Below are 14,893 nucleotides of genomic sequence, written 5' to 3'. Positions count from 1 at the left end.
CCTGACGGTTTTAATGTTTTAATGTTTTAATTCTAATTATGATGTATTATGTGTTGGAATGTTACTGTGATTTTTACTGGTTGTGAGCCCCCCTGAGACTGCTTTGGCGGAGAGGGTGGGATATAAATCCAATAAAGCATAAACCATATGTCAGAAGTCTCTAGTGGTTAAATTTGAGAAACTATAGCGCAGTAATGGCTTAATTTTAAAAAGTGCTAAAAATATATATTATAATGTGTTTAAATTATGGGCAGAAAAACACTTGCTGGATGTTAGAGGGTTTTGTTTTGTTTTTACATTAAGAGTAGCTTAGCTGTGGAATCAGCTGTCCGGGGAGCCCCCCGGTGAGCACCCCCTCCCTGGTAGTCTTCAAGCAACAGTTGGACAAACACTTGTCAGGGTGCTTTAAGTAGATCCTATGTTGAGCAGAGGGTTGGAGTAGATGGCCTCTATGGCCCCTTCCAATTCTGTGATACTGTTATTCTGTTTACCATGCTAAACTGCAGCCTGCTGGTTCATGTAATGGCTCATTTACTATTCATTTTAATTAATTATATATATATCCCTTGAACTAGTGCTATCAGTGCTTTTGAAGAAGCAATTAAAATACTGTTAAAACCATTTTATACCAAGTCAGCAATCAACAGGGAAATACGTAACTCATCACCATCATATAGACCCTGAGATCTAATTTTAAAATATGCCTTTCTTCTTTCATTTCAGCTACTGAATGACAGCCCAAGCAGGAAAGTCTTGTGTTGCTTCTCAAAGTTCTTCAGGACAAGTTTTTTTTTTTAAAAAATGATTGATCCATAAATGATAGATTTTCACAAAACTGTTTTCTTTTAATGTTTCTAAAGGTACACACAAGCCCACCTACATACTCCCTAAATAGAGTAATGGCTGGATTTCGAACCCGAAGTCAAATAATGTTGGATTACATAGAAGAACAAGATGAAGTTCTTCATTCCTGCTTTTCTGATCATAGTGATGATGATGAAAGAAATGTCAAGAACATAGGAAGACCCCAGTTTAGGTACTTTCTTGATCATATTTAAGGTATTGCTGTTTAATAACCAAAACTAACATCCTGTAGAGTGGTTCACATTTAATCAACCTGGTGGCAGAACTGGCCTGCAGGCCCTATTCTGCCCTGCGCCTCTGCAGTTTTTCTCACCATCTGGAGAGGCTTTTTTCACTCTCAGGGTAGCTTGCCACCATCTGACTTTTGTACAGAATTATCCACTGGAAGGGGCAGTACTCCCAGCTCCCCTTCCAAGTTCTGAGGTCTTGCCTCCGTATCGCTTGCCACAGGGACAATTTACTGCCTTGTGCATACCCAGAGGAATAGCCGTTTGCCACTGCCTGCCTTCTCCCTCCTGGTGCTTCTTTTAAAAGAGACCTCCAACATTTTGAACACACTATGTGGTACAGTGAACTACTCCCAACATCAAGTTATAATGTTTACAAGCATACTTTTAGCACTGTGCCAAATTGAGCATGGAAACCAAAAGAAATAGGAAACCCACAAATCTTCTGTCCCTTTCTCTATACATACCCTATCAGATGTGAAAATAGGACAGACTTCTTTTGCTTAGAATGTTACAGATCCTATAGAGTTTCCAGGAGGCACATGGCCAGTCACTGCCTTCCCATAGGAGAGATCTGTATGCACTCCTGAATGCAACAACCAAGGAAGAGAGAGCTTTCTTCTCCCTCCCCTGAGTTTTATCACCTCTCTTTTTCCTATCCACTGACCTGATCACACCAGGTCAAAGAGGCATTTCCTAGAGATTTCCAGGAATCTTTCCTGGAGACCTTCTAGTATTCCATTCCTCCAAAATTCTCTGTTCCCTGCTTTAAAGGAAAGAGAAATGAGGGGAGGGAGCTTGACCATCCCATTGTCTCTAGCTAGACCTATTTAGTATTTCTTAAAGGTGATGCTGGAAAACCATTGTCCTCCTTCCTCCTTCCTGACCTGGTCTCTGTCCAGGGCGGGACCCTTTTAATTCCACAGTTATTAATTCTACACACAGTGGATGCTTTTGCTTCTCTCAAACCTCCCAGGCAAAAATGCATTTCTTCACAAATTTCTGTATATGTCATTGTTAAACTAGGCACTAATAAGTTCTCATATACAATGATGAATAGACTTACAGTGATGCCTGGCTCAATCTTGCAGGAGAATAAAGTGGCAAAATGGATTGCACTACTGCAGACTGCAGATTCACAATTGAGTGTTCCTTTGGCATACAAAACTCCATACAGGAAGAAAACCGGTACAGAATGAAAAAAGGATCTATCCACCTTTTTCTATTTGCAGGGAGTTTCAGCACCAGGAAATGTTCCAAAATGTGATCTTCTATCTACAGTCTAAACCAGGGTTGTCAAACCGTACACAACTGGCCCTCCCAGGGCTTTAATCAGGCCTGTGGCTCTTTTCTCCCGCTTCCTTCCTCTCCTGTTCTTGCCCTTTGAAACTCCAAGGCTGCCAAAATTCACAGCTCCTTCTGCCTTGTCTTTCCAAGCTTGAGCAGGAAGCTCTTCTGGGCTTGCCAAGTTGCAAAGAAAATGCTGAATGCATTTTCCATTAATGTCTCTGGGCCCAGATAGACTACTTCCAGATACTCCCAGAGTAGTCTATCTGGGTGCAGAGACCTTAACGAAAAATCCATTCTGTGCTACAATGTATTTCAATGGAGTGGAGCTCAAGTAGTTTCACTTTCCAGCATTTGTAAGGCCAGTTGAAGCTGTTGTTTGCTGAAGTGGTCCCCTTGCAAAATAAAGGGTTGATGCTTTCAGCCAGCTTGTCTCTGCTGAATGAACCTGAGAACTGGTGCCTAGTGAGTATTCTAACCTAAAAAGGGAGATATTACACTGGAGAGCCATTATCAATCTGAGTAGACCCAGGGGCGGGGGGAGAAGTTTGCAGTGCCCAGCCATTTCATGTTTTCTTAGGTTCCGAGCATTTTATATTTTTCGTTTCTGCTGTGATACTTGTGATTTTTCTTGATGTTTTATTTTAAAAATTGCATTACCAAATCCCACTATTCCCCTACCTTTCCATTTTAAACAAAATACCTCAAGAGTTTTAAGCAAGTTTGTATTTTAAAGTAAAAAAATAATATCTTTAATTGTGTTTGTCTGTATCCTTTTTAAAGTTTATATCTCTGCTACCTGACATCACATTTTATGACACGCATGACCTGGCCTCACAAAGTCCAGTTATTTCAAATCCAGTTCTTGTAACAAATGAGTTTCACACCCCCAGTCTAAACTTGTCCAGCCCATTCCCCTGCATGTATAAACCAGATATAACTCATGTTGTGCCAAATATATACTTGAATATTCTTCACAGCACATGGCATTAAGTCGCAGAGAGGGGCAATATGGAATATCAGTTCTGTACTGGTAGGACAAAAGAATATCAGATTACCCTTACAGCCAACTAGCTTTTACATCCTTCATGAGATGTGTTGTTACAGACATGTGATGTTGAGGAACTAACATTTCCAGGCACTCCAGGATTCAATTTAACTTGAGAGTGCAGCGTGGGAAAAGGAGAAGTTTCAACCTTCTCCTCTCCAGCCAAATTCAGCTTGGGAGCAAGATACTAAGGGGAAGGCTGAAACTCCTTTTGCTCTCATGTTGCACTCACAAGCTGAATCAGGCCCTGGACTGATTGGGAACACTAGTTCCTGAGCGTCATGTCTGTCTGTAAATGGGTTGGGGACATAACAACTAGTTTGGTTCCTAGCTACACTATTGTTCAGCAAGAAGGCTTGTGGTTTTGTAGCTAATGATAGTCAGAATAAAAATCTAATGTAATAAGTGATCTCACATTTCATCTGTTTTAAGACTTATTTTGGCTTTAATTTTTCTAGGCAGACCTTAAACCGTACATGGACACAAAAAGGAGCTTCCCCCAGCTTCATCGCTGAATCAAAAGAAACACTGCACAATTCCTCTTCACAAAATGAAAACATTTCACAAAATGAAAGTGTTACAGGTAATTAAATTTAATTAATACCTCAATGTGGAAACAGATATAGTTGTGTTTTATGTAATATGATGACTGAATAGTTGTGGTACAGTGGATAGTGATGGAACTTGTGGTATGGAAATGTGCCAGTTTCCAAAAAACTTTAAAACTAGTTCTAGGCGCTCAAGGAAGTTTTAGAAGTTCAGGATGCTGAAAAAAAGTGAGTGGATTGCAGAGAGCTCAAAAAAAAAAACCTCTCCAGAATGGGCAGTGAAATGGAATATGAATTTTAGTGTAAGTGAACAGTCATACAGATTGGTTCAAAAAGTCATGATTTTACATGCTTGCTGATAGGTTCTGAATGGACAGTGATGCATAACTTAATGAACATATCAACTCAATATGCAAAGGCAATTTAAAATGGGAATATTCCATGCTGGGGAGCATGAAGAAAGAGCTTGAGAATAAAACTGCCAATTTAGTAACACCCTTTATACAAGTCCTTAGTGCAGCCACATTTTGAATCTTGTGTAGAGCTCAAGATTATATCAATAAAGACATTGAGGAACGAGAAAAAAGTGCAAAAGATGACAACCAAAATGAAGATGGGATTGGAATGCTTTCTATATCAGGCAAGGGTAAAGAATCTAAAAAGGTGACTGAAAGGTGACAAAGGTAGAGAATTACATAATTATGCATCATATGACCAGATAGAGAGAAACTTTTTTTTCTTCTTCCATAATACTAGAAAGGATCCTTCTATGGAACTGATTGACAGTAGACTAAAGATCAATAGAAGGAAGTACTATTTGTCACAACTTGTGGAACTTGCTACCATGAGACCCTGTGTCTGCTGGTATAAATGGATTGAGAGGGAGCTGGACAGTCTTATTGAGGGTTGGATATGGAAGCAGTCATAGCCACCATGTTGAAGTCACATTGTGTAGACAATGTGCATAATTCCCAATCATAGCATATGCATATTGGCTGGCCAGTCTAGCAAGGACTCCATCATATTTTGAAAATCACTGTGAAACTATATGTGTTGACCAGAAAAGATCCTATTTCATATTATTATTTCTTCCATATCTTCATATAAATGCATGCAATCACCAATGTACGTTGTTCAATGAATAGCATATCCATAACTAAGAATGCAGTCCTAAAAACACTTTCCTGGGAGTAAGCCTCATGAAATAAAATGGAACTTATTTCCATATAGACTTGCTTGGCATTTCATCTTGTGTTTTTAATATTCTCTCTTGTTCAAATAATAAAATAATTTTAATTTATTTTGCTTAAAAATGTATCTCACTTTTCCTCAATGTGTTGTGAAACAGCTTGAAGCCGAAGCAGCCTTTCCCCTTGCAATCTAAGCATTATCCTTTTTTTCAAGGTGAAGATATTGAATGTATCCAGAAGAGTCAAATATTAAATATGCAAAAATTAAAGAATTCAGAGCTAAAACTTACTGCTGCAAAGCAAAAAATGAATGAACTTACACTTAATATCAGAATGAAAGAAGAACTTATTAAAGAGCTAGTAAAAACAGGTAACCTAATTTTGTGAAGTTCATTGTAGTTATAAATATGTAGGTAGGTAGGAACAGGACCAAAGATGAATAATAACTTAATTAGAACCTGAAGCCAAAGCCAGTGCACTTCATTGGTGTATTCTTTGTTTGGTTTTTTATTTGATGCTAGGAACTGCTGTCTGACTTTGCTTGATCTGCTTGAACCTTGTACTGTGTAAGGAAGTAAGTCAGATGTGGATGTGAGAGGGTACTGGGGATAAAGCAGAAGATGTAACTTTTTAAAGTAGATATTCAAATAACAATACAATATTAGGGTTTGTAGAATCTTTCGGGCTCAAGTGCCGTGTTCTACTGGAGAAAGTTTTCCTTCCAGACGTTTCGATCTCAGCTGCGGAGAACATCCTCAGTGGCGTTGCAGCCGGAGCAGGCGCTCTGACCTTCTTGGCTGCTGTGCATTGAGTGAAACCTGAAATCTTTGATAACAATACAATAGTATGGCAATAATAATTCTAAATGGTCTTATAGATCAGTTTTAATGAATGAAATAGGCTCATGTTGTGCAGAGTGCTGCTACAGTATTGAAAGTTACAAATGATGATTTGGGCTTTTGTGTGACTCCTGTGTTTTTTCTCTGCTAATTTTTGGGGGCTTTAAGGTAATAATGCCCGATCTGTAACCAAGCAGTATTCTCAGAAAATAACAAAACTGGAACATGAAGCAGAGCAAGCAAAAATAGAATTGGTTGAAACCCAAAAGCAATTGCAGGAACTAGAGAACAAGGAGTTAAGAGATATTGCAGAGAAAGCCAGACTGCAGAAGGAATTTAGGAAGAAGATGGATGCAGCAAAACTTAAAGTGCAGGTACTTGTAACTGGGGAGCTGTAACAACATCCTGTGGTAACATGGTAAATAGTTCTTATGATCTTATCCCTCATTCCAGTATTATGGTGATAATATTATGCCATAATAAAATCAAATTGAACAGCTGGTATGACCATGAATGTGAGAGCTGGTTTAGCATTGCAGCTGAATCAGTGAGCTATAGAACATCCCTGATTTGAATCTTACATCAGCCATGCATTTGTAAGCTTAAGCAATCCATCGTTTTCTCAGCCCATCAACTGCAATATCAGGGCAATGATAGTTGCTTATTATCAGTTCAGGTGTCATAAGCATTTTAACAAGACAATGCATGTGAAATGCTTTGAGCACTCTGCAATTTACATATTATTATTTTTGGGTTGACAACAAATTTAATATTTATTGGGACTGGATGCCCAGGTTCAATTCACCTCTCTGCCATGAAGCTCAGTGCGTGGTCTCGTACCTCACAGGCTTGTTAGGACAAAATAAGAAAGAGATCATATGCAACCACCTGAATAGGAGGGGTAGGATAAAAATCTAATAAGGTTTTGTTTTGATGTTAGATTAATCTCAGTTTATGCTCCCCATAATTAAAATTTTGACATTTCCCCCACAAACATGCTTGCCTGTCTATCAAGCATGTTATTTATTGGACAGATGAATTTACATGTAGTTACTGTATAACACAGGTTGGGTACTATGTAGTGCCCAGGGGTTCCCTGAACCACCTCCCCACTCCCTGGAGGGAGGTCAGCCTAAGGGCTTATTGCCAGGGTACGTATATTTAATTGCTGTCACCAGACTATAGGGCCCAGTCCACCCTAGTTTTCCACCCTAAGGGCTCAACAGTTTCCAAATCAGTTTCCAAAGCTCAACTACCCCAAATCTGGCTATGATTTTTGCCTTCTCTAAAGTAGGGCCAATAGGCACTAATGCCTTGCAAGCCACTGGCACAGAGACAGTTTAAAAAAGGTTTGAAGAAAGTTTTATTTAACAGGGCTGGTAATTCCCAACACAGTGTAAAAAAGAAAAAAATAACAAAACCTAGCTAGCTATTACCTCAGCCCTCGGGTTGATGGCAGAAGATCCAACAAACCAGAGTCCTTCAGGAACTCCCTCCTGGGATGGTCCAGCCACACTCCAAGGTTTCAAGGTCGTTGAGTTGACCCTCAGGTCACAGCCACTCCTTGACTCGGCAAGTAGACAAGGGTACTAACTAGGAAAAAAACTCTCCTTTTTCTAACCATCAGCCTTTAATTGGCCATCAGGGACTAATCCCCTGTAGCTGGTGGCTCCACCCTGTGGCTGCAGCAGAAGGGTGATATCCTGGAAGACTTCAAGTCAATTTTAAAATTTCCCCCAAGCACTACAATGTAAAAGAAGCATGAAAATATTTATCCATTCACAAGCCATTTTCCAATCCATGATTTTTTTCCTGTGAAAATGCCGCATAGTGAATTCTACATTCGTGCAAATACTTGAGTGCTTCATTTGTTGATGTTCATTTTATGCAATATAATCCCAAGACATTTATCACTTTATTACCCTAAGATCCATGTTTTCATGTGTATATTGTGTCTGTCTATTTACAGCAGAAATTTATAGCTCGTCTTTCTACTTAAAAAACTATTCAAGATAGTTGCAAATACAGTAAAATGGAAACCACAGTAAAAAAACATAATTTAAAAGTCAATTCATAATAACAAAACAGAAGTAAAGCGCAGCACGGTGTTGTTGCTGGCAGACTAAAGTGTACTGTGTAATTACAGGATTTACAAAGGAAACAGCAGGACACTAAAAAGTTGGCATCACTGTCCACCCAGAATGAGAAACATGTAACAGAACTGGAACAAAATGTCAGTCACATGAAAAATCAACAAGCCCAACTTCAAAAAAGATTGCAAGAGGAGAGTGAAAAAAAGAAATCCTTGGAGGCAGAAATTCAACAGGGCCACCAGCGCATCAAGGTCAACATACTTAACTTCTGTTTGGAGGGCTGCCAAACTCCAGGTGGGGGCATGGGATCCCCCGGTTTGGAGGCCCACCCCCCACTTCAGGGTCATCAGAAAGTGCAGGGGGGGGAGGGAAATGTCTGCCAGGCATTCCATTATATTCCCTATGGAGACCGATTCCCATAGGGTATAATGGAGAATTGATCTGCGGGTATCTAGGGCTCGGGGGAGGGAATTTTTTTTTAAATAGCAGCATAGCATCTTGTGCCTCTTCCCAAAATACCCTCTACATTTCAAAAGAATTGGAACAGGGGGTCCAGTTCTATGAATCCCAAAAGAATGTGCCCCTATCCTTCATTATTACCAGTAGAGGGAAGGCATTTAAAAGGTGTGCAGTCCCTTTAAATGTGATGGCCAGAACTCCTTTTGGAGTTCAATTATGCTTGTCACAACCTCGCTCCTGGCTCCACCCCCAATGTCTCTTGGTTTCACCCCCAAAGTCTCCTGGCTCCACCCCAAAATTCCCAGATATTTCTTGAATTGGACTTGGCAACCCTATCTGTTTGCTCACCCAGCAGAGATTTAATAGAAATTTGTTTCTTTGCTTTTTCTAGGCTTTGAACATAACTTTGAGCCTCCCTCCCTGGCACCCTTTTAAATCATGCACATTACTGCACATATCAAGCAAGAAGCTTCCTGACAGAGTGGTTCCTCAGTGGAACAGACTTCCTCAGGAGGTGGTGGGCTCTTCTTCCTTGGAGGTTTTTAAACAGAGGCTAGATGGCCACCTGACAGCAATGCAGATCCTGTGAATTTAGGGGGAGGTATTTGTGAATTTCCTGCATCGTGCAGGAGGTTAGACTAGATGACCCTGGAGGTACCTTCCAACTCTATGAGTCTATGATTCTAAGCTGGTGTATTATTGTTGCTTCAGGTATCAGTTGTGAGATAGGGAGTCCGTGATTAAGTATTGCTTCATCCATGAAACTGTTAGGTGTCCGAACTCTTTCAGCCTAAGAGGCCCATTCTGCAGTATATTGAGGTAATAATACAGGTCTTACCTTGCGTTATTTAAGAATTCCTGGTACTGTATATAAAGTGCTTTTAATACGCTGAAGAGTCCTATTTGTACTTTATATCAGGGGTCACTCATTTATTATGACGGACAGATCTGGCATAAATGAGACCTTGTCAGGCTGGGCCATTTGTGTACCTATTTAAGGTTAGGTAGCAAAGATATAAACTTTTTAAAGGACAGAGACAAACATGACTAAAGATTTTTTTAAAAAAACTTAAAACATGTTTAAAACATTAGCACTTGTTGGTCGCAAAGGTGTTTTCTTTGTGTTTCTCCCATGGGATCCAGGGAACTGGGCAAAGGAAGCTCTGGCTGTATCCCTCCCTCCCCAGGAAACCAGGAGGGGGTGGAGCCTCAACCAATGGAGAAAATCGAGATTTTGCTCTGTAGCTTCTGAGTGATTGAACAAGCCTTGTAAAGCAAGCTGAAATGCAGAAGGAAACAAGAGAGAGGAAGAAGGAAGCAGACAAGAGCCAGTTGCTCGGAGGCCTGATAGAAGCCCTATGAGGGCCTAATTTGGCCCCCGGGCTGCATGTTTGACACTCCTGCTTTATATATATGTTTTGAGAACTATAGTATAGATATTTAACTGAAATAATTTTATACAGCAGATTTGTTAAATTCTCTTATGCTGGTTCCTGTATAGTAACAAATCATGTTCTTAAAATTCCACATATACTAAAATTCTTCATTTTGTACTACAAATTATCCATCTGGAAGCATGTGCAAGTGTGAAGAATTCCAGAGTTCCAGTATTGGGAAAAGGTTCTTTTTTGTTTGCAGGAACTGCAGCAAAAGACAGAACAACAGGAGAAGATTCTAAAACTAAAAAATGAAGAAATTGCTGCATTTAAGAAGAAAAATTCATTGGTACCTCCACAACAACTGCAGGTAGCTATGTGTTGTGAAGATTTTGACTGCTACTGTGAATTTGTGAGAAAAGTGTATCATCTGCTAGGAAATGATAGGTGCCCAGGACAGTACTTGACAAATCCCGGGTGCCAGATTGCAGCAGCACCTAGTATTTTTGGCATTATTTTTTATAGTAGCATTTCTTACTCAGTGGAGTAAGTGGAGGTACAGACAGCTGGATTGAGCCACTGGTGAAAAAGGGAGGAGAGGCATTGGTTGGGATCATGGGACTATGATGGAACGAAAGCGGTTTGTAAGGAGAAGTGGCTGAGACTAAGCTAGCTGGAGCCATTCTAAAGCTTATTTCTCATCAGAATGTTTTGTTGTATGAGGTAAAAGAAATTTGTATGAAATTCATTTGATTACGTTCATACATAAAGTTAACTTTACACCATTTGATAGTGGTGGATTAATTCATTTCATAACTAGTTGTTTTCTATACTGTTTTCCCAATATTTGATTAAATGATGCAGTAATGGAATTGCAAGCAATTGGAGATCAATTAGGCTAGAGTTAGTGGTTAATTTGTTGTTGTGGTAATGACAAGTACTATATTTAGGATCAGATGGAACTTTTTTGTAGAAAAAGCCCAGCAGGAACTCACTTGCATATTAGGCCACACCCCCTGATGTTACCATTGTTTTGCACAGGGCTTAGTAGGAACTCATTTGCATATTAGGCCACACACCATGACACCAAGCCAGCTGGAACTGCGTTCCTTTTCAAAAAAAGCCCTGGAATTAGTTTTTTTGGTAGAAGCAATTAGAATTTTTTTTATTAACAAATAAAACCCTGCAGACTGAAAAATGAGTCTGGTTTACCAAATTTTTGACTGGATTAATTGAGCTGTTTACAATTTGTTCAAAATACAAATACTCTTTTAGTCTGCTGCCCATGCATTTTGCAATTCTCCTTGGTTAATTGGTAGAGCAAGTAAAAACCCTGAGATAGAATTTTTAGTGTTTTTCAGGGTGTAATATACACTGTGATGTTGGCTTACCTTCTCCATGTTTGAGACTGATGAAAAATTTACAGTGGCACCTCTTGTCAGTCTACCAAGCTATCATGCAGTATCCTGACAAAAATATGTAATCTTTCATTGAAATCTGCCTCTGTTCCTGAGGACTGGAAGCTAGCAAATGTCACCTCCATCTTTAAAATGGGTTCCAGAGGAGATCTGGGAGATTACAGGCCAGTCAGTCTGACTTCAATACCAGGAAAGTTGGTGGAAATCATTATTAAAGAGCCTTGAGCCATTGAGCGAGTTGCCTTTTGAAAATAATTGTTCTAAGAAAACGTGTATAGCACATTGTTTGATTAATCCCTTGCCAGATGAAAATCCATTGAAACAAGAGCTCAGTTGATGCCCTAGTAGCTATCATTATGGGATTATGAATTTTGTATGAAAACCATATGATTGGATTATTATTGCACATCACCAGTTGTCCAGAAGGAATAAGGACTATTTCATATTGATGAAAGCTATGGCACGGTATCCACTGTATTGAAGATTGTAACCAGTGGACTCATGTTTGGGAATTTGTTTTTTTGCAAATAATTTGTAATTCCCATCTCCATTTGATATGATTATTTCTAATATAATTTTGTTTACTTCTTAGTAATATTGTCACAATTGTATTTTTTTCATTCATAGTCATTGTTGTGACAGGAGTCCCCAGTTGGGGGCAGGGGATCCCTTAATTTGGAGGTCCTCTCTAACTTCAGGGTTATCAGAAAGCAGAGATGGGGGGTGGGGAATGTCCTCTGAATACTCCATTTTACCTTATGGGGACTGGTCCCCATAGGGTAAGATGGAAACTCAATCTGTGGGTTTCAGGGGCTCTGAGAGGGGGCTGTTTTTGAGGTAGAGCACCAAATTTTCAACATAGCATCTGGTGCCTCTCCTAAAAAAAAACCCCCTCAAGTTTCAAAAAGATTGGACCAAGGAGTCCAATTCTTTGAGCCCCCAAAGGAAGGTCCCCCCATCCATTATTTCCAATGAAGGGGAGGCATTTAAAAGGAACATGGTCCCTTTAAATGTGATGGCCAGAACTCCTTTGGAGTTCAATCATGCTTGTTACACCCTTGCTCCTGGCTCCACCCCCAAAGTCTCCGGCCTCCACCCACAAAGTCCCAGATATTTCCTGAGTTGGACCTGGCAACCCCAATTGAAGTTCCACTGAGAAGGCCCAACTTCTAGTAACAGCTTGCATACCTCAGAGAAATGGGGGAGACTAAACAATACCCCTGAGGGTAACTGACAGACAGGTATGTATAGGAACAGATAGTACTTTTGTTTGTCAAGTTTTTAAATCTTTGAATCAAATGAAACCAGTGCTACTTTTCATGCAAGAAAAATAAGGTTATTAAAGACTATATATAGATTGTACTTACTCTCTAGAAGTCAGAAGAGAAAAAGAAGTGGCTTGATGAAGAGCTAGAGAAGATTTTGCAGCAGCGTCAAGAGCTGGCTAATCTGGAGGAAGATTTAAAGAGAAGAGAAGCTATCATTTCCAAGAAGGAAATGCTGATTCAAGAAAAGAGCCATTTGGAAATAAAGAAATTGAGATCCAGCCAGGTGCTTTATTTTCATAATACTCTGGTGCTGCTAAGAGCTAAGGTTAAAAATGTATGAGAAAATAATAAAGCATCTTAATATATTTTATTTCTCTGTAAAAACTGGGATAGTGAGCACTGTAAGTTAAAGACAAAATGCAAAATATTGATTTTTTTTTCCTGGTGTGTGAATACATCCCAGTTCCTATAAAAATGCTTTACATAGTAACATTTGCAGTTTCACTTTTAAAAATAGAAATATTTATATAAAATAAAATTATTGCCCTTTATTACCAGTGCTTCAGTTAACTTTGTGCCTGTTTATATGTTAGTGATTTTGCTTGCTTTTAAAGACAGCTAATATCATTCTCCTGGATAGAGTTTTGTTTTTATTTCTGTGTTTTTAGGCACTCAGTACAGACAGTTTGAAATTATCTACCCGACTGAGCACATTGGATCAGGAATTATGTAACAAAAATATACAGCTTCAGAGAAGTACCAGTGATGAGCACGGGAGGATTTTGGAAGAGGTTCAGGTTCTGCAGAAGGAGAGGGATCAACTGCTAAAAAGAAGAAACAGTGTGGATGAAAAGCTTAAAAGTGGCAGAGTGTTGTCCCCTGAAGTGAGTATCTATTTGATAAGCACAACTACCAATCAGTATTAATAGAAAATAGCATTTATATCACTAGCTAAAAGCTAATATTGGAAGACGCTAAAATCGAAATAAAAGACTGATTTTATTTTTATTTGATTTATTTTTGTATATTTTTATTCCGCCCATCTCCCTTAGGGCTCAGGGCAGAGTACAACATATGATAAAACAATAAAATAAAATAAAAATATTCAATAAACAGACAACTCAACAGCACTTAGATTACCATATCATCACAAATTGTCCATCCTAGACTTCTTACATCATGGCAGTTTTTATTCCATTTCCTAGCACAGATGACAGTGCTGGCCAGAGAGGCCAACCAGATCAAGAATAGACGCCCGCAGCCTCAGCTAAAAGCCTGGCGGAACAGCTCCGTTTTACAGGCCCTACAGAAGGCTAATAAGCCAGATAGGACCTGGATCTCAATAGGGAGCTGATTCCATCAGGTCAGGGCAGGATTGAAAAAGCTCTGGCCCTAGTTGAGGCAAGGTGGGCATCTCTTGGGCCGGGGATGGCCAACAGATGTTGGGAGGCCAAACATAACGACCTCTTGGGCATATACGGAAGGAGATGGTCCCACAGGTATGTTGGTCCCAGGCTGCATAAGGCTTTAAATGTTAGAACTAAAACCTTAAAGCAGATCCGGTACTCAATGGGCAGCCAGTGCAGACTGCGGAGCGCCAGCTGAATGCCCACCTGTAAAGGTGGTGCAGTCTGCAAGTGAGCCACCACATTCTGCACCCACTGCAGTTTCCAGATCAGTCTCAAGGGTAAGCCAGCATAGAGCGAGTTACAGTAGTCTAGTATGGAAGCGACCATTGCATGGATCACTGTAGCCAGGTCCTATGGGGATAGATATGGTGCTAGCTGCCTGATCTGCCAAAGATAACAAAAGGCAGACCTGTCAGCCATCGTGATCTGGGTTTTTTATGGAAAGAGAGGCATCCAAGGTCACTCCTAAGCTCTTCACTTGTTGGGCTAGCACCAATGTGGCACCATCTAAAGCTGGAGCTCGATGCCCATACCCACCCCACCCCGACTCAGGTACAGGACCTCTGTCTTAGCTGGATTCAGCTTCAGCCAGCTCTGTTGTAACCACCAAGCCATGGCTCCCAATGCCTCAGACAACTGGTCAGGGGTGGCGACAGGCCGGCCACTCATCAACAGATAGATGCCTATCAGGGTGTCATCAGCATACTGGTGGCAACCCAGCCCAAAACTTCGGGCAAGGGGGCACATATAGATGTTAAATAATATTGGCGAGAGAATGGCTCCCTGCTGCACTGCACATATAAGTAGATGCCGCAAGGAAGTCTGCTCACTAAGCACCACCCTTTGTCCCCATCCCCGGAGAAGGGA

General features: G+C 40.1%; 1 protein-coding gene across 1 annotated transcript in view; it reads left to right on the top strand.

The window, feature by feature from the left end:
* KIF27 (kinesin family member 27) overlaps positions 1-14,893 on the top strand; it is a 51,163-nt gene that overhangs the window by 29,919 nt on the left and 6,351 nt on the right. Inside the window, exons 9-16 of the mRNA XM_060235408.1 lie at positions 861-1,036; positions 3,885-4,009; positions 5,379-5,534; positions 6,172-6,377; positions 8,150-8,347; positions 10,194-10,301; positions 12,724-12,900; positions 13,286-13,501. Of these exons, the coding sequence (XP_060091391.1) occupies positions 861-1,036; positions 3,885-4,009; positions 5,379-5,534; positions 6,172-6,377; positions 8,150-8,347; positions 10,194-10,301; positions 12,724-12,900; positions 13,286-13,501 (1,362 nt within the window). The remainder of the gene's footprint in view (positions 1-860; positions 1,037-3,884; positions 4,010-5,378; positions 5,535-6,171; positions 6,378-8,149; positions 8,348-10,193; positions 10,302-12,723; positions 12,901-13,285; positions 13,502-14,893) is intronic.

The sequence above is a fragment of the Heteronotia binoei genome, chromosome 4 (assembly GCF_032191835.1).
Source record: "Heteronotia binoei isolate CCM8104 ecotype False Entrance Well chromosome 4, APGP_CSIRO_Hbin_v1, whole genome shotgun sequence".
NCBI classification, from domain to species: domain Eukaryota; kingdom Metazoa; phylum Chordata; class Lepidosauria; order Squamata; family Gekkonidae; genus Heteronotia; species Heteronotia binoei.
This window is presented reverse-complemented; position numbering and strand designations above follow the sequence as displayed.